This window comes from Argopecten irradians, chromosome 2 (genome assembly GCF_041381155.1).
Source record: "Argopecten irradians isolate NY chromosome 2, Ai_NY, whole genome shotgun sequence".
NCBI classification, from domain to species: Eukaryota; Metazoa; Mollusca; class Bivalvia; order Pectinida; family Pectinidae; genus Argopecten; species Argopecten irradians.
The window spans coordinates 54,908,157-54,928,290 of record NC_091135.1 but is presented as its reverse complement, the minus strand read 5'-3'; the positions used below and the strand labels follow the sequence as shown (position 1 = coordinate 54,928,290).

At 35.7% G+C, this 20,134-nt stretch overlaps 2 protein-coding genes across 2 annotated transcripts in view; one reads left to right on the top strand and one right to left on the bottom strand.

The window, feature by feature from the left end:
• LOC138315985 (copine-3-like) overlaps nt 1–14,255 on the bottom strand; it is a 73,447-nt gene extending 59,192 nt beyond the window's left edge. The window contains exons 1-4 of the mRNA XM_069257435.1: nt 14,114–14,255; nt 11,697–11,853; nt 11,228–11,407; nt 9,640–9,714 (exon numbers count right to left, since the gene is read on the bottom strand). Coding sequence (XP_069113536.1) covers nt 9,640–9,714; nt 11,228–11,407; nt 11,697–11,846 — 405 coding nt within the window. The 5' untranslated portion in view covers nt 11,847–11,853; nt 14,114–14,255. The remainder of the gene's footprint in view (nt 1–9,639; nt 9,715–11,227; nt 11,408–11,696; nt 11,854–14,113) is intronic.
• Nucleotides 14,256–14,679: 424 nt separating this feature from the next.
• Nucleotides 14,680–20,027, top strand: LOC138315976 (kelch-like protein 26). Its single transcript, XM_069257417.1, has 2 exons — nt 14,680–14,774; nt 16,510–20,027. The coding sequence occupies exon 2, from the start codon at nt 16,606–16,608 to the stop codon at nt 18,373–18,375; it is 1,770 nt and encodes a 589-aa protein (XP_069113518.1). The 5' UTR covers nt 14,680–14,774; nt 16,510–16,605; the 3' UTR covers nt 18,376–20,027.
• Nucleotides 20,028–20,134: the final 107 nt, after the last annotated feature.

Sequence of the window (20,134 nt, the reverse complement as noted above, 5' to 3'; positions counted from 1 at the left end):
TACCGCAGAATGGGACAGAGAAGGACAGGATATACAGCAGAATGGGACAGAGAAGGACAGGATATACAGATGAATGGGACAGAGAAGGACAAGATATACAGATGAATGGGACAGAGAAGGAAGGAACACATGTGTAAAACTATACCAATCCCCCTCATTTAATGGCAGTAACATTAAAATCTGGTCATATGAAATCATAGCAATCTACAGATTGAATTATAAAATACACCATGTGCTGATCAAAGTGTAGTCAGTATCGGTAAGTAAATGACATTTTTTCAGTATTTCAGAAGAATGTTCGATCATCAATAGAAATGTCTATTCATTGTTTTGTATGTAACCATAGTTATCTGCCCATTATGTCAGATATTTTTACTGTTTTTTCTTTTATCATCTTTCATTCTCCCCCCCCCCCCCCCAATTTTATCCACAGATTTCTATGATGTTACTTTCACTAACATATACATGTAGGCCATGGGCTAGAAGGGTCCTACATGCACCCCCCCCAAAACCTCCGAACCAATATTTTTCTGAACCCTTATGACCACTGATCACAAATAAAAAATGTTAACATTGCATAAGTTAGGATGAACTTCCGGTTATGACGTCATCACAGATGGCCGCCATCTCGAATTTCACTAAAATTTGAAAAATAGTCATAACATTAACATTTTTCAACCGAAAGTAGACAAATGAGGTATCAAATGACCACAATAGAACAACAAATAAATATCAGGACCAAAAAAAACCCAATTTATGTAGTGATTTCTACGCAGGAAAAGGAAATGAAAAAAATCTGATTTTAAGGTCAATCAAAGAGTACTGAAAGTACTGAGAGCTTAAGGCAAGTGAAGAAATTTAATTTGCAGGTATTCAGATGAGTAGACATAAAAAACAAGTGTTAGCTACCCAAAAAGCTAAGAAGGCTACCATACAGTATTGTTTATTAGGAAGCAATGATAGGAAAGCTTGACAAATTGTTCTTTTCACAGTTACCTAGGGTAGCTGCCATAGTTCTTATTCTCGTTTTTGAATAATGATAATTCAAATGCTTTCACATTCAATGTAAAAGATTATCAACTTCATGATATTCATGAAAGGGCCACTAGGCTACCTTTCCGAAACAAAAAATTAAAAATCTTTTTATAACAATTATAATATAATAAATTGAAGTTTTGCCTTGTGGCGCAGAAAAATGGTCAACTAACCCATTGTAATTATGACGACGCCAGGAACATAATACAACCTGCGATATGAAACTTAACCTTTTATTTATTTCAATAAAGTTGTTCATAATGTGAAGAGGGCCTTTTCCTTATGCTAAAAAGTTTTCCGTCAAATATACACTATACTGATATACATTTACATGTACTTGGACAAGTTGGTGAAATACATAGTATACAAGCATAACTTTTCGGTTAAAAACTGTACTTTACTTTAGCGCATACAGATCCACAAATATCCCCCTAAGTAAAGCCTAACTTTGTTTCAGCATCTCCCATGTACCGACAGTTTTTACAAGTAGGTCATGGCCATCTAGCGTACAGTACCAGTTAGGCTATATCTAGATGCTCCACACGTGCTCCCGGCAATGTTTCTATTCAGTACGTGTAGCGACGCCTTATGTGATTTCTGAGAATAATGTCCAACAACCAGAAAAAACATTCAGACTTCTCTGGGTTTATCTAATGATAATTTGTTTGCAATGATTTCCCCACTGGTACCCCTTACACACATGAAATCTTCAACAACAAGTAACCAATTTTTTGTTGGCCCTGCAGGTAGGGCGTTAGAATTGTACCTGCTGCCCTTATTGCATGATCGTAAAAGGTGACTAAATTTAGGATCTTATCTTTTCTATTCTTCCTAACTTACTTTATCTTTCCAAATGCCTCCATTGGCACCGCCTCACTTTTGGCCTTGAGATGAGCGTTTCGCCCCTGTAAAGGAAGGCTCTGGGTTCTGTCCCCTGGCCTGAGATTAGACCAAAAGTCTATTAAAGTTGTAGTTTCCGCTCTGCTTAGCGTTCAGCATAAGGGGGAGTGGGACGACTGGTTTTGCCCGTTGTCAGTATAATGTGACCGGGTGGGGAGTGTTGTTTGGTGTCTTCAGTTGCATGTTCAGTGATATAGCACTATAAAAAGGGCAACAGTTCCACTATACAAGAAGACAGAACATGAATTTACTGCAGTCTCCCAAAACACGCACCTCGCACAAACATTCACGCAACACACTGCATACAATAGGAGGCCATAGATGTTAATAGGACGTTAATTAATCAAACAAACAACACACGTAAATCATTTGGGAAAGCCAATCAAAAGTGCAGTGATAGGGAAGGCCAACGCGCCCTGCGCCATACGCGCATTTGTTGGATAAATGACGCATCAAAAAACATACTTAGACATTTTGATTGATCATCGGTAAGATATTATGGTTTTTTGAGACGGACCCCGGTTTCTAAACACGATGACGTAAGGTCTTTTTTTTATTGGTTCCCCACCCGCTGATTTGTCAAATGTATACAGAGGTTATATGACATGTATTACAAACCACTAATGCATTGAAATATCGAGTTTTGTTTATCGTTTTTTTAAGAAAATGTATTTATCGTGTTCTGCCTTCGAGTGTAAGCGTTTTTCATCTAAATAAGCAACTTGTCACGTGACACTCAGCAATGGTATAAGCGGTCCGATGTAAACAAAGATGTCATAACGCAAAATCTGATACTGTTCAGGGAGTTCCCTGCGTTAGAACCTAGATGTAAATCTGATACTGTACTTGCTGGTCGAAATCATCTATGAGAGATAATTTCCATTCTTTTCACTCAACAGCTTGAAAGCGACAGAGACAATTTCTTTAGCATCCCCCCGATGTGGTCGATCACATTCACGTAACTTTATCTGAAGAACACCTGAACAACGCAACCACGTGCATTACGCTAGTAATCTTCAACATCCCTTCCATATTTGGAGACAGAAACAGTAAAATTTGTAAGCGTTCATTTCGTTTTGTTTCTACATTAAATAAATTGGTCTTTGGGTCGGTATATGAACTACATACCACTTATGTTTTCTGATTTTGTATTTGACAAAACAATGACGCATGAAGTGAACTAGGTATACATGTCTGTGTATTTCTGCTAACATACATATAATCAATGTTTTGTTTTACAACAAGAAAAAAAAAGTTTAATATTACTTCAAATTTTGAAGCAGTTTCTGGTTAAATTATCAGTTAACAAATTCATCTGCTAGCATTATTTACTTATTTGCTGAATCAACAGTACACTGACTAATGAGTGACTAATAAAAACATTGATGATACTTGCTGATGTTAATTTTTGTTTTCGCCTCAATGTCCCTAGAAAATGTTGTTTTGGCGCATTGTCTGATCAAATGTCCCATCGAAATTTTATTTCAAGGGGACATAGTCGCATAGTAACAAATCTCCTTCCCTATCACTGAAGGGAACTGTGTTTAATTATGTTTATTCAAAAAATACTTGAATAAAATAACATAGCATAACATAACAAAACATTATTTTTTATTTTACTCTTTAGTGATACATGTCTATCTGAACGTATGCTTTTTGATATGTTTTTTACATACCGTAAATCTGTTCAATTGCAAATTTACTTGAAACCTGCAGTCCGCTAATTATGTCATGTTCATCATTAGATGTTTTGCAACACTACGGTCAATTAGACAGAATTGTAACCCTAGATCTGACGACAAAAGTTGTCTAGAGCTTTATATATCTGCCATTGCAGCTAGTTAATATATGCCGGTATTATTTCACTGCTTCTTGATAATCTCAATTCTTCAACATTTTGAGTCTGCTGTGGATGACTAGCAAATATTGGGTCCTGTTATTTTAGAATTTAACAAAATATGCAATAATTTCAATAAAAAGTTATAGAGTCCTCTAACATAAACTTAAAGATTTTTGTTAAGTTCAAGTCAGTTGTGGAGTCTTGTTTACAAGTAATTTGAGTTAATATATTAGCATCATTTTTAATCTTTTTATTTTTAATTTTTATCAATATTTTAAGCTCATGTTTCCAGTTTTTAAATCAGAGATAATAATTGTCTTAATAAAATCTAGCCTTATTAGTGATTACACTTGTCTCTTAAACTTCATATACACACATGTATATTATGTACAAATGTATTGTGTATGCATGATTGTGTAAACAGGAGAGGAGAAAATGTAGCGGCCAGACCAGGATTCAAACCCGGGACCCTCAGAACACTAGCCGAGTGCTCTACCGACTGAGCTACCTGGTCTCCGATGATTGACCCAGTCCAATCCTGCTACACTCCTCCCCTCCTTTCTCGAAGTCTTCACCCTCGAAGACATACGAGAATCTTCCAAATACCAACAACGTGGATTATTTAGTTGGGCGCCAATTTTGTAACAGGAGAGGAGAAAATGTAGCGGCCGTACCGGGATTCAAATCCGGGACCCTCAGAACACTAGCCGAAGTGCTCTACCGAATGAGCTACCTGGTCACCGATGATCGACCCAGTCCAATCCCGCTACAATTGTATCTCTATATTGATTAGCTACTGTTGTAGCAGAGTCAGTCAGAAGGTGATATCTTTTCCTCTACAACAGTAGCTATATATTAATTGATTACATCAATATGCTAATTCATTGTCATGTATGTTACACACTATACAAAATCCTACATACTGTTATGTTTTGTGATGTGACACTCCATTAACACGGTATCAATATGGACAATTTGGCAAATTAAATCTGTTACACCTACTGAATTAAATGCATTAAATTGTATGTCATAAAATTAGAAAATAATGCTAGCAGTTAATTTTTGTCAACTTCGAATTTGAAAAGGAAACTGCTCCAAAATATAAAGTAATGTTCTTGTTCTTGTAATAAAATAAAACATCTATATCACATACGTTAGCAGAAATACACAGAGACACTAAGTTCACTTCATGTGTAATTTATTTACTGTAGACAGGTATAAGCAAAACGAAATGAACACTTACGATTTTTTTCTGTTTCTGTGTCCAAAATACGAATGGAATGTTGTAGGCCTTGATTATTGCCACACGGGTCGTGTTGGGGAAGTACCCAGGTACCCGTCAAAATACACGTAGGAACCATGTGTAGGCTTCCCGGCCGGGCATCCGTCAAAATACTGACGAAACATACTGATACTGAGTGTTAGATGTCTGTGTAAACGTAAAATTCAGTAACAAGAAGTACAAAAATAGCACTCTTTTGTTCTATTTTACTCACAAAGGATGACACTTCATCTGCTAACGACATGTTCACAAGAAACATTGTTGCAATTCTTATTTCCCATGATCGGAGAAGTGATCATGAATGGCGCACATGTTTACTTTCACTATCGATATGCTGTATATGACAACACCAGAGGCTATCCGAATGAAGACTACGTCACTCTTTTGTACTTCCTGTTGCGCATGTGCGGTAAACAACATCTGTCACGGACATTCTGGGCTCTGTCAGCTTGTTACATTACGATTGTATGATGTTACCGATTGATATTAAATTGATATACCAATGCCATTTGCAGTATTGGAGAATAAATATCTCACATTTCATTATGATTACATTGAAATTTGCTCCATCTGCAGATCGCCCCAAACAACATCGGTAAATTGTACCACTAAGCTAACTCACGAAGTTGATACGTTCACATACTGACATAGGAATACGTTCACATAGGAATACATGTCGACTACCTAGGTACGGATCGGATACTTCAATTCGGGTACACGAGGACAAAATTTAGTACCCATACCAACCCTACTTATACATACTTAAATCCTGTCAATTCCTTTATTTAGTGTTATCTAAACTAGAAGTTTATCCTATATGCAAATGATTGGCGAGAATTTAGGTCATCGATCGCTATCATTCATGCAAATTATTCTCACTATTTTCCATTAATAGACAATGATATTATAGCTTTGGACACATTTTTGAAACCATAACACTTAAGGAAATACTACAGATTTTTTCATGCAATCATAATTACACCATGACAGCATATTTGCTTTAGAAAGCGGATTTTTTGGACATGAGGTGTAGTACTTTTTCACGCTAGGTGGTGTCGTAGTCGAAAAGGCATTTCCAGTATTTCCGGTATCCCAGGCAATGACAATACGCTGTAAGGCTATATAGCCTTAAGCGTAAAAATGGTGATTTTTCAGCAAATTTTTCATATTTGGCTTGACACAGCAAAAATGTTTCCCAACAGCAAATTTTTATTTCTAAAAAGTTTTTTGACCACTTATCAATTAGTTTAAACAACAACAACAACAACAAAAACCAATGTTAACATTGTTTAGGTTCCGGTTATGACTTCATTAAGATGGCCACCATCTCGAATTTCACTAAAAAATGAAGAATAGTCATAACACGATATTTTTCAACTAAAGTAGACAAATGAGGTATCAAAATGACCACAATAGAACGACAAATACATATCAGGACCAAATAATCCATTATATGTAGTGATTTATACGCAAGAAATGAAAATATAAGATTTTAAGGTCAAAAATGGTGATTTTTCAGCAAATTTTTCATACTTGGCTTGACGCATCAAAAATTTTATCCCAACAACAAATTATTACTCGTAATCAGTTATTTAAACTCCTATCAATCAGTAAAAACAACAACAACAAAAATATATAGAAATGTATAGAAAAATTATTGTAATACCCTCAGTTTTGCAGATTAGCAGCCTCTCAAAAATAATTATTACAGCACAACACCTACTGATAGCGTAACAAATGTAACCTAAGCTAAGCCTGTGTTTCCGTTAATATCATTAACAGTTTCCAAAACGCTTGTGCCTTTAAAAATGAGCAGATTCATTGTTTATTTTCTATGCATAGCATAAGCAAAATGTCAGATGGTTACTACAATGTCACATGTCTTTCACTGGTTCTCAATGATAGCCATTATCATTGGGTGTGCTTTCTCGCCTCACTGCACTATCCAATGAAGACTCGGCATATCTGGTAGGTGGTACATGCAGTCCGAATCAGAGTAATCGAGATATCAGTATCCAATTTGTCGAAAGTCAGAGCGTCTTCTTCAATGTGGATGAGCTGATGTCACTACATTACCAGTGGTGTTCTAGCCTGTCATCTTTTATGACCCATCCATGGCCAGAGTTCATATCAGGAACAATAGGTTCAGGGATGTGGGATCTCTTTCAGATTCTAACATATCGTACGTATATGCTGTTTCAGACTTCTCCGTCATAATGGAAATTACACCATATCCACATTCTTCCAATGGTGGAATTGGTTCTCCTTAGCACATAGCTCCATAATTTGTATGAAGTACTATTCATCAATCTTGTGGACCCTTGTGCAACCATAAATGGCACAGGTGATATCATCGAGGTCATTAATGAGGCCATAAATGTTAAATGCTTTTCATTGCTCTGACTTTTCCCAATTCCTTGAAGGTGCTGGTTGTGTCACATCTGGTGTATGCGTAAAGAGACAATTGAAGACTCTCCAGTAAAAAGTTCTCTTCAGTGCTTTTCGGACTTGGCAAAGAGTGAAACTTCACTGCAGACCTCATTTATGACCTCAAAGAATCCACCTGTGCCACCTATGGTTACTGAGGTTCACAAGAATGAGGAATTGTCTTCATACGAATGAAGGAGAATCAATTCAACCCTCCGCAGAATGTGGATCTGGTGTCTTTTCCATCATGCCGGGGAAGTCTGGAACATCATATACGATATGTGGATCTAGGTGAAACTAGGTTGGAAACAGGAAGACCTCCCACATCCCTGAATCCGATGTTTCTGGTGTTAACTCTGACCATGGACGGTTGACAAGTTAGAACCACGATGGTAACCCAGTAATGTAATGTCACATCAGGTCATCGAGGTCGAAGAGGACACTCTGGCGAGAAAGCACGCACAACGAAAATGATTATCATTAAGAACTAGTGAAAGAAATATGTGACACTGTAGTAACCATCTTATATTTCCTTACGTTATACACAGGAAATAAACAATGGGTGTGCTCATTCTAAAAGACACAACACGTTTCGAAAAGTGTCATGGTATTTACGGAATTTTAATTTGATACCTTAGAGCTATTAGTTGGCGTTTTGCAGTAATAATTCAGTTTGAGAGGCTACTAGTCTACAATATTTCGAACATGAAACTGGATTATTTTGAAGTCCCACTTAGATATTCAGCCAACTTTAAATTCAAATTTGTTAAGATATAAATCATCAATAGCCAATGTTATATTCAGGAAATTCCAAGACACCAGGAAACTGTAGTGTCAGCGTCTTGGAAAAAAATAACTATTATATGCCGCATTTGGTGATGTTTTGTAAACCAAATGATGGTATAACAACAATTCTCTTTTGCATTTCTATATATTTTTGCTGTCGTTGTTGTTGTTTTAACTGATTGATAAGAGATCAAATAACTAATTACGAGTAATAATATGTTGTTAGGAAACAATTTTGTTGCATCAAGCCAAATATGAAAAAAAAAATTCTGAAAAATTACCACTTTTGAGCTTAAAATCATATTTTTTCATTTCCTTCGTTCAAATCACTACATATATTGGATTATTTAGTCTTGCCATGTATTTGTTGTTCTATTGTGGTCATTTTGATACCTCATGTCTACTTCAGTTGAAAAATGTCAATGTTATGACTATTTTTCATTTTTCAGTGAAATTCAAGATGGTGGCCATCTTGATGACGTACGTCATAACCAGAACTTTTATGATGTTAATATTGGTTTTTGTTGTTTTTGTTGCTTAAACTGATTGATAAGTAGTCAAAAAACTTATTAGAAATAATAGTTTGCTGTTGGGAAACATTTTTGCTGTGTCAAACCAAATATGAAAAATTTGCTAAAAAATCACCATTTTTGAGCTTAACATCAGATTTTTTCTTTTCCTGCGTAGAAATCATTACATATATTGTATGTTTTGGTCCTGATATGAATTTGTTGTTCTATTGTGGTCATTTGGATACCTCATTTGTCTACTTCGGTTGAAAAATGTCAATGTTATGACTATTTTTCAATTTTTAGTGAAATTCGAGATGGCGGCCATCTTGATGACGTCATAACATGAAAATATCTTTCACGTTCTTAACAGCGTTTTTTATGTAAAATAAGAAATATGAACTTATCAGACCTCATTCCAGTTTTTTTTTATCTTTATTCTGACAAGTCAAAGGCAGGTTCTGGTAATTCTGCACACATCAAAGTATTTAGCAGGTATTTAAAGATGCCCCACCGCCGACAGAGAATAAACTATATTTATCATTTGGACAATAATTAGTGTTAACACAAAAATACATAGGAAATAATTTGTTTTGGTTTTGGTGCATACACAATTAGTACTTCATTCTATATGGGACAAAGTGACATGGATTGTATTTATTTTTAACATTTTTATCTTGAAATAAAATAAGCTAAAACTTTTCAATGGTGGTAAAGGTGTTAAGTAAGTAACTTATTTTTTTGAAGAAAATGAAAAATTCATCTGCTGCTGTTTTCGAAAGAGAAAAATAACTGTTTGCAAGTGAAGAATATATTGCCACTTAACTATTACAGCGTGGTGTTCCATATAAAATACTTACTGTGATCATTGATCCACCCATTGGGTGGCCATTCTTCTTCTTCAACGGCTCCACAAGGGGATTTCTAGACACAATCTACAATGATGATATACCAACATAAAATCTAGATTCTAAATATGATAAAATATCAACACAATCTACAGGCAATGATAAGATATATGTGTGAGATTGCAGCAGTCTATGAAATACTAAGTTATCTACTCTTGGGTGTATGAGTAATATTCACTTACAAGTTTTTATCCATAATTAAATGATGTCATCCTCACTAGTCTTAATTGTAACCATTGATATTTACTTGTGTGAACAGATCTGGATATCTTTGTATTAAAATAAACAGAAAGAATATTTGTATTAGGATGCAGCCCCATGACAATTAATGATTTAAGAGAAGTTGTAATTTTCTGTTTGTTCTACATCCAACATAACAACTTTTTCCAAGATTAAATATCAACTAGGGTATATCAATTACGTGGTACGTTGTTTTTTTTCAATTACTTTGGCAGTTGAAATAAATGTCTAGAGTGGATACCTAACTTATTAAACAAATTTATCTCTTTTTTATAAGCATTGTCTAATGACTTGAAATTAAAGTTTAATATTGGTACATGTATAGTAATATTCTAATTTTATTAAAGGTAGGTTTCGCCCAACCAAATAAATATTTTTTTTTTGTGAAATGCGATAAGCGGAAGAAAAGATGAAAAAACATATTAAAATATCTCAATTTAATTTCTTTATGTGTTTGAGATTGAACAAAGTTGTCTTGAATACAAAATTGAAGGAAATTCTTGATTTATTACAGTGTCCGTCAGACAAAATAATATGCGAATGAAGCTGCTATGGATTGTGTTGTCGAAGTTTGGCGCATGCGCATTGTCACGCACTAAAAGTAAACAAAATGGCTGAACGAAAGTGTGTGAGATGAAAAAAATTATATCTGAATCGGCAACAAAGTGGAGGAAATTATAATGGATTCGGTAGCACCCTAGGATATCTATAGGGAATTAAATTCAGAGATGGCATGTAGCAATAGAAGAAACAGAAGCCACATCTTAAGCGGAACTTGCCGGGATCTATTGGGACTCGTGTAACGGCATTGCACGTGGTGAGTTAAATTTCAACACATATACCAGCGCACAAACAGCCACAGACTAACTACATGTATATTTGGTGTACAAAGTTAGCGAGCGTATGTAAGTAACATGAAGTGTTTTAGATTATATGATATGTATAAACAGTCCCACGCACTTCGATTTGTTGTTGTTTTTTAACTAAACATGCCGTTGCAAGACTGTCACTTCTATCTGACATTTTGTTGCATGCTTCTGTTTGTTGCTGCGGCCTCGTTTTGGAAAAAATATGTCATGTTCTATGTAAAGCTTGACCTCGCTCTATTTTTAGAGGAGTATTTTCCTGGTCAAGCTAGGCAACTGACCACCCATATTGTTCGCTGTATGCATTGAAAATGATCTGAAGATTATATCTATGTATAGGATAAATTTCAATTTCGCAGTCTTTATATTTCATTGGGCGAAACCTACCTTTAAGTGATTGATGTCTGACAAATATGCAGACTATGTTGACTTACAGTAGCAAGATTGCAGTTAATTTCTCCGAGGAAGTCATCATCAGTCAGTTGTGGTGATTTGTTGTCGATATCGTAAACTTGGACTTTAACTTTCTGAACTTCTTCAAAAAAGTAGTCAATCACAAATGTCTTGGTAAATTTAGGGTCATGACAATTCTCTATGTTTTCTGTTCTTCCTACCTGTAGAAAAAGTAACAAAACAGCAAAATTTACATTTTGAATTACAATTTAAAATCGTGTAATTAGTTCAGAGTTTTTTTTTCAAGTTTTGTTGGGGGTTTTGGAGGTTTTTTATCAATGAATTTATACACATTTAGTAATATAACAGTTTTATGAAATATAGGTGGATGTATATTTGACTTCTTTCCAATTTTCTTTTGGATAAATGCCTTACACAAAGATAATTTTCAGAAATTCAAAGAAAGAGTCAAGACAGACATGTTATTTTCTGTCACTGCAAGCCTCTTACCTCTTCCCATCGACCTTTTCTGTCTATCATAAGAACAGCACATGGGTCAGATTTGGAGGAAGTGTCTTTCTTAAGTAAACTCTGACACTCCACCCTGAGCTCTACTCTGGATACCGGACCTTTACTAGCTGTTGGAGGTAGGTAGGCCATTTTACATCTAGTCAAAAAGAGAGAGATATACTGTTATTGTAGTTTAAGCTAGATTTGTAACGAAGTATTCATGGACCATATTTCATAAGCTACTGTAACAAAATCGGCCACTTTGCCTTTTATTTTCATAGGCATCGTTGTATGATCAGCTGGGCCGAAATGACCTAGTTTACATGACAGATGTTTTGTGTTCCAGTATATCGCGACTTGAGACTTGATATATATAGATAAACTTCAGCATTATGTTTCTATAAGGATAGCATTTGTAAATTGAACATTATATCAACTGATACTTGTAAATTGTTTGCTTGTGTTATATTAAGAATGCAAGGAGTGGGAGTGAGATGTACGAGGCCCTCTAGCATCGATAGTTAGCCTAGCACTGACGAGGCACAAATCTATGTCAGTTTTGGTCTAAAAGTGTAATCAATATTATTATAAGTCAGAATGATGTATGTACTGACCTATTTGTTGTATGTATGTGAGATGTCAGACTTGAAGTCACTTCTATTTTATTCGCTAATTATTGAATTTGGCCCCTCGGCCATTTACCCGCGTCTGGCGCCCTTATTAGCGAAAATACAGTACTAATACTAATATGTATGACATCAACATATCGAACCAACAATCACTTCATCATTGAAACATCCTTTTTTGAGGACATGGATGTGGCGCGGTGGTAAAAGATGCAGGTAATTTGGCTAAGTGATAAGGCACAAGTAATTATCAATAAATTGTCATCCTTTGTTAAATTGCATTTCTTTGATATGTCTAATTACTTAAACACAATGTATCTTTGTTGATCCAAAGGATTAATTTGAATTTCCTTTTGAAATTGTACTTAGTTGACGTTTTTAGTTGACGTTTCTGATAATATGTATATATGAGTCAATATAAGAAATTGTCACTTTTCTAGTCTGAGTAATTTCCTTCTTTTTCATTTTCCCGTCAATTTATGTAACTAAACAACAAACAATAGCCAGAGATATTCATACACAGTGTACATGTATACATGTAGGCTGGTAACCCAGGTAATATACAGTATATATTTATTATTTTTCTAGATTTTTTGGCACTTCTCATTGGTCAAAAACATGCCACATGATCACCGATAAAAACTGTATTGCACGATTTTTCCGGAAGTAATTAATAGAAAAAGTATATTGCACAGTTATTTTTAGATAACGTTATCGTCTACCTTACCAAAATTCTTCATGTTCTTTGCACGCTTTGATGACCTGAGTTTGAAACGTAACCACAAAATGTGACAGACGACGTTGATTGTTTCAGTTTCTATCAAAGATGATGATGGTTCCAGCTGATGACTACAGTTTAAACTTTTAAATTTCAACATAAAGTTAAACATGGTAGGAGAGTAGGAAATAATCGAATAACATTCATTAAGCATCTGGAGCCATTGAATAGTGGATACGTTTGATGTTTATTTTTGAAATTCCACCTAGGCTAGTTACCACAATAGGTCTAGGCTAATCCTACTGTATATAGGATACGATTTTTTATTTTACGGGATGGAGTACTAAGATAAGAGAAGTATTTTATTTATGTCAATTTGAATCTGTTAATATATATTTGACGTCGAAGTGGATTATTTCAACGGAGAACAAACTATACATTTAATTGACTGTGTGATATTGAGCTACAGGTATAATGGAGTACATGTAGGTCCTACATGTATGCAAATTACAAACACGCATGCACCGGGTGTATGTAATAAAAGCGTGAAGTGCATCAATTGATACTGTTTTCATATGTTGTTTTTGTTACAAAATCATAAGATTGTAACTGTCATCACGAAGCAGAATTTACAATGTGATGCCTATTTAGTTTCACACTTATTTCAAAATGTAAAAAATCCGGAAAAATAATAAAACAATTATAGAGAGCGAAGCGAACGGGCCAAAGGAATAAGGATACATGGTTATATCGACCACAGAAAAAAAAAAATCGATGGTGATACACGGTTATATCGACCACAGAAAAAAATATCGACCTCGGACTACGTCCTCGATCAATATTTTTGGTCGATATAACCATGTATCGACCTCATCAAAATGCTATATTTGTATAATAGGCCTATATAAAAGCAGGAAGAACAGACAGAAGCTAACGTTAGAATCAGAATGTGAGCTGGAGATAACGTCACATTATTATTTAGGGGAAGTGACAGTTCGTATAAAATAAACTATACGAGCCAATATCAAGTTAAATCTTGCATAAATGTGTCATAAATAATCGAACAAGCTTACCTGAACCAAAGTTGCAGGAATTTCTCTTAGGTCTACGAAATATCTGTCACTTTTCCTTGTTTTTGTCCCTCCGGAAGTCTGAGCGGAAATAGACTGGTCAGATAAACGCTTGTATTGATGAAAGTGGGAAATTTCGTATGTACGTTCTTTTCTCGCTCAATACCCGGTCGAGTCAACACATTGAAGAAGAACCCGAAGAAGAATCTCCACGCGTTAGCCTAATACAGTGTTAAAGTAGTTGTTTTGATAAATATTTTTGATCACCAAGGAATTGTCAGCAAGTAACCATTAAAACTAAAAAAAACATATAAGTTACAATTTTGAAATGATGGTAAAAAAATGTTCAATAGGCCTACAGTACTGTACTGTGTAAAGTTTGATTAGTAGATATAAAAGTTTTTTTTAAGTACAGTATATTTCTGATTGCATATACCTTGATATGAATATACGAATGTTTAATAACATTGAATATAACATAACAGGAAATATTTTACTATATTTTAAACCGAAACGGGTTTAGGACCAGTATACAAAATATATAACCTGCTCTAAATTAAAGCGTCAGCGTGACCTTTGTAAATAAACCGAAGCGCTCTTCAAATAACATAAGTGATGATGAAAGAGAAATATCACAAATTTACTGTTTCCCACACAGCCACCAGTAAGTACAAAATGTATGAAGTTATATGAACGATAACGGTTCTAATTTTAATGTTGCAAACAAAGGGAAGATAATTATATAGATGGAACAGGGAAGGAGAAAATGTAGCAGCCAGACCGGGATTCGAACCCGGGACCCTCCGAACACTAGCCGAGTGTTCTACCGACTGTGCTAAAATGTAGCAGGCCACTGACTGACTGATGATCGACTCAGTGCACTCCTTCCTTCTTACTCGAAGCACAGGGCCTCGTTACTATTGATGATATATATAAGATAGGTCACGTCTATTTACATACATTAAACGTGACCTATCTTATATATATCATCAATAGTAACGAGGCCCTGTGCTCGAAGTCTTCGCCCTCGAAGACATACAAGGCACTTCCAAACACCACCACCGTGGGTTATTTTGTTGGGCGCCAATTTTGTAACAGGAAAGGATAAAATGTAGCGGCCAGACCAGGATTCGTACCTGGGACCCTCCGAACACTAGCCGACTGAGCTACCTGGTCACCGATGATCGACCCAGGGCAATCCTGCTACATATATATACATGTGTTATTAGAATTAAGCGGAGAAAAGTAAATCCTTATCAAAAGTGATAGTCCTGATTGAATTTACTGTCAGTATAGCTATTATAGTTAAAATATGTTTCTGTAATAGAAATTCTTTCCTGTTTGATGTATCAAAATACCTTGATGTACGTATTTCTCAATCTTATCAAAATACTGATCCTTATAACCACTCTGCATGTTCAAAAGAGGATCTGACATCATCCCATAAGGATGACCTTTTAACCACGTGTACTTCAAATGAAATGCATTTTCTACACATTGTTTTGTCAATTGATAACTCCATTTCGTCCCATGGCCAGTATACATTTAGCTTTGTTGTGCTCTTTGAGCGAGATTACTATATACTCGAAAAAAATATTACCGGTAATCCTGATAGTTTTTTCAAACTATTTCGTCCCCTGTCAAGATTCTGGCAGCATCAATATGATTGTAATTTCCAAAGATCACCAGAACATGACCTCTAATGGGATGTTGTCAGATCCTTATAATCAAACTTAGTGATAATAAGGATCTGTATTTTAATTAGATTGTGTGTTACTGAAAAAAACTGGTATTATGTTCATCTGATAGTATTTGTATCATGCAAAATATTATTGTAGTAGGTACAGTAAGAGGCGAGGAAATTTACAGCCAGAGTACAGGGTTCTGGCACAAATTTCTAACCAACAGTCAACAGTATATATATATATGTAGTGAAAAAGGTTCCTTGGGAAGGTATATATATCAACAAAGAAAAAACAAAAAAAGTGAGCCAGAGCGGGCCTCAAACCAGAGACTGCCAAACACTAGTCATGCTAGCCATTTTATTTCCGGGGAGGAAATCAGTAAGCCAATATTTCTTCCTGGGGAAAACTATCATAGGGGGAAAGAAATGACTTCTATACCAGTAGCAATATGGCACAGCACCTCTCAAAGGCTTCATGTCTATGGCACATATCCCATACACAGTCTTTGAAGCCTTCACAAAATGAACGCATATATTTTTATATTAAAGATTCCACCTATAAATAAAAAATCACCTCTCCACGTTCCTGCACTTCTCTCAAACCCTACCCCATGGTCACCTATATAGAGCTAACTGTTGGTTCCGAATGTCTGACCATGATTTGAAGATATTCATTACACTATCATCATGATTGATTTTCCTTTTCCATTTTCAGGTGATATCAAAGAATGCTGTGAAGATTGATAAGATCCTGAATAATGTCTTAAGTAATGTTTATTTCATAACCTAGCTGTCATTCCAAGCTGGAAAGATGCCTTTTTCACCAAAGAAACATTTTTCAGGGGTATCGCATACTGCACAACATGGTTCAAGAAATGATATTGAAAGGGAGAGACTACTTTCAATGCCCATGACAGCGAAAAACCACCTTGGCAAACTGGCTGAAAATCTGAAGGATATGAGGGAGAAGGAGATTCTGTGTGACTATTACCTGAAAGCAGGTAGCACCACGTTACCTGTTCATAAGGTGGTGATGGCAGCCTCCAGCGACTACTTCCTTACAATGCTGACAACCAACATGCGAGAGAGCCGTGAGTCAGAGGTCAACCTGAAAGGAGTGACTGCATGTGCTTTAACAGTCATTGTGGAATTTGCATATACCGGTATTTTAAAATTGAACATGGAGAATGTGGAGGAAGTTTTAGCTGGAGCCACACATCTACAAGTTAATGATGCTGTGAAACTCTGCAGTCGGTACATAGAGACATCTATTACTCCTAAAAACTGTGTAGATGTTCTTAACTTAGCAGAGCTGTTCAGTTTGGAAACAACAACCCGGATAGCGAAAAAGTTTATTCTAGAAAATTTTGAGAATGTGGCTCAATCAGAGCAGTACCAGTTGTTGACTCTAATGCAACTGGCCGAGATGCTTCAGGCTAACTCCCTGAAAGTGAACTCTGAGTACAATCTGTTTGAATTGGTTCTACGCTGGGTAAACCATATGCCAGAGACTCGTGAAGCTTTTGTCCCAGAACTAATGAAATATGTACGTTTGCCTCTGTTATCGGGAGAGGAACTTGTGGACAAGGTCAGTCGGGTGGATATCATGAAAAAGAATAAGAATTGTCTGGATTTACTGACTGAAGCTAAAGACTACCACATCCTCATTGGCAAACAACCATTGAATCAGACTGCTCGAACACAAGTGAGATCTGACTCCAAAAGTCTGGTGATGTGTTATGGACTATGTTTAGAGGGCTATCCTATTAATGATAGTCACCGCCTCACTCGTGTTCTATTGAAGGACCCCATCGCTCCTCTCTATAACCCCTGTGTTACTGTTATCGACAATTTTCTGTACGTGTGTGGTGGCAAGTATGACAATCAGGCTAGTAATGAGATCGCGACGGCAAGATGTTTCCGATACGACCCCAGGTTTGATACCTGGTATGAACTTGCTTCCATGATAGAACCAAGGAGAGACTTTGCTCTGGTTGGCCTGGAAGGTCACATATATGCTATCGGTGGTCAAGATGAAAATAAAATGATGAACACAGTGGAATGTTATAGTGTTGCACAGAATGAGTGGGATCGCAAATGCTCGCTCCATGAACAAGTGTATGGCCACGCAGCAGCTGTGTGTGAAGGTAAAATATATATTTCAGGTGGTCAGATATTTTCTGTCACCAGTAAAAAACTTTATGTTTATAATGTAGTGGATGATTCCTGGGAGGAGCGGACAAACATGTTGTATCCAAGGATACATCACGTTATGGAGGAAGTACGAGGTGCGTTGTACTGTATTGGGGGTAGCGGCCATGGTGGTCTCATCTTCCCCACTATTACTCCGACTGTGGAGAGCTACAACCCACAGACAAACCAATGGACACTCTGTAAGCCTCACACCAGTATTGTAGACTCGGGGTCATGTGTTGTGAACGATAAAATATACATGGTTGGTGGAGCGTTTATTGATGGGATCACTATCTACAATCCTGCGTCTGACGAACTCACACTGTCTCACGCCACAATCCTGTCTGGTAAGGCCTGTGGTATCCTGGTCCATCCTCACTATGTCTGAGGACATCATCTATTAGATACCGTCAAATTAGAGATCAGTCTGAGGGCAATTGTCTGATAAATACATTGTACATGTACGAGCTGTCAAATTATTTATCAGATGTATCATGATCAGATATCAATATGATTTAACATTGGTTATGCAGTATTTCACTATTTGTTCTTTGATATATGTTCGACCATAGAGTAATTGAGACAAGTCAATATTTTATTATAACTTCAGCACTGTAATATGGAAAATGATAATGATTATGTATTTATTATTGGCTATTGATTCATATATCAATCATGTATGTGTAATTAGTAGGCATACATCTGGTTTATATATAGCTATTCCATTGTATATTGTTGTATTGTGTAATTTGTATGAACTGGATGTCACCAGGATCAGCTTATTTAGCTGGTATAGCCAGGTTTCTGAATTACACAGGTTTTACTATAAATTATAATGGAAAATGCCATATAATATAATTATTCCAGCTAGCCTAGAAGAGATCTGGGTTAGACAAGTTTCAGTTTTGACAAGTTAGACAATACACCTATTGTACTGGTAATGTATACAAATCTCTATATGTAATGTGTTTTATATCGTGTAATTTAAGATATTCTTTTTAACATTGGATTTTTTAATCAGTGTGCATGTAAGCAAACTGTTCAAATATTGTTGTAGTTATGGCTATGCTTTGTTTTAACCAATGATTATCAGGTGCTAAATGATCTTTGTTTTACTGCTGAGGATGTACAAACACTATTTAATACTACATTTTCCATTGAACCTATTGTGTGTTTTTTAAGTAGGAAACCCTGTTTTATTCATCATTGCCATGCAAACAGAAGCAGATTAAATAATAAAATAAATTACCAAAGATACAGATGCCTTGTATTCATTAGGCCTCCAAATTATTATACAGAAAAGTTATAGAAAATACTCAGACCTTTTGGTTATGAACACTGCTTTATTTGTGTGTACACAATATTTGCATCAGATTCTTTATTTTCACCATATTTGCAAATACCCAAATTTTCTATCAAAGGCTCATCATCGTTTGTCAACAATTCTAGCTTGTTGCTGCTATTTTCAGAAAGTATTGAACCAATTCACAATCAGACTCAGATTTCATATGTAGACTCCCCTTTGGCCCTAGCTAATTATGCATGTTGCATTTTGGGATTAATCATCAACAACATGGCTAGCAGCTGTGCATTCATTAATTCTGTTGGTATCATGCTTACTAAATTATGATGACCTTGTGCCGTATGGCACAGACTGCTCATGCATGTAATCGTTTTGAGAAGTCATTATTAGTTTCAGACCAGCTCCAAGATTGATGCACATCAAGGAAAAATAACTGTACAACTTATATATAAATTATTTTATAATGAAATTAACAGATTTATCAGTAAGAAATGTTAGTTATCAAAATTAAAAATAAACAGCTGTCCATCTTATTTTCTGGATGTGACTGGGAGGAAGTGTGTGACAAGTTAAACTTGTTGTATTACTGGTTATCTTATTTACACGGACCAAAGTTAATAAATGAGAAAACTTAATTTCAGCAGTTTAAAATTTTGTGATCTGGCTTTCGGGGTTTATGTGGTTCAATCATATCTCAATATTTCACAATCAGCATTGTCCTGTGAAAATATCTCTATGGAAATACGGGTAGCCAGCTATTGCCTTAAATTGTTATGCTTAATTAGCATGTATCAGGTACATATATATGTAGTTTGTTTTATGAAAATGGTGGAATAGAAGGTTA

Excerpts from the sequence above, each read along its gene's own strand:
- LOC138315976 (XM_069257417.1), top strand. The coding sequence starts at position 16,606 with ATGCCTTTTTCACCAAAGAAACATTTTTCAGGGGTATCGCATACTGCA.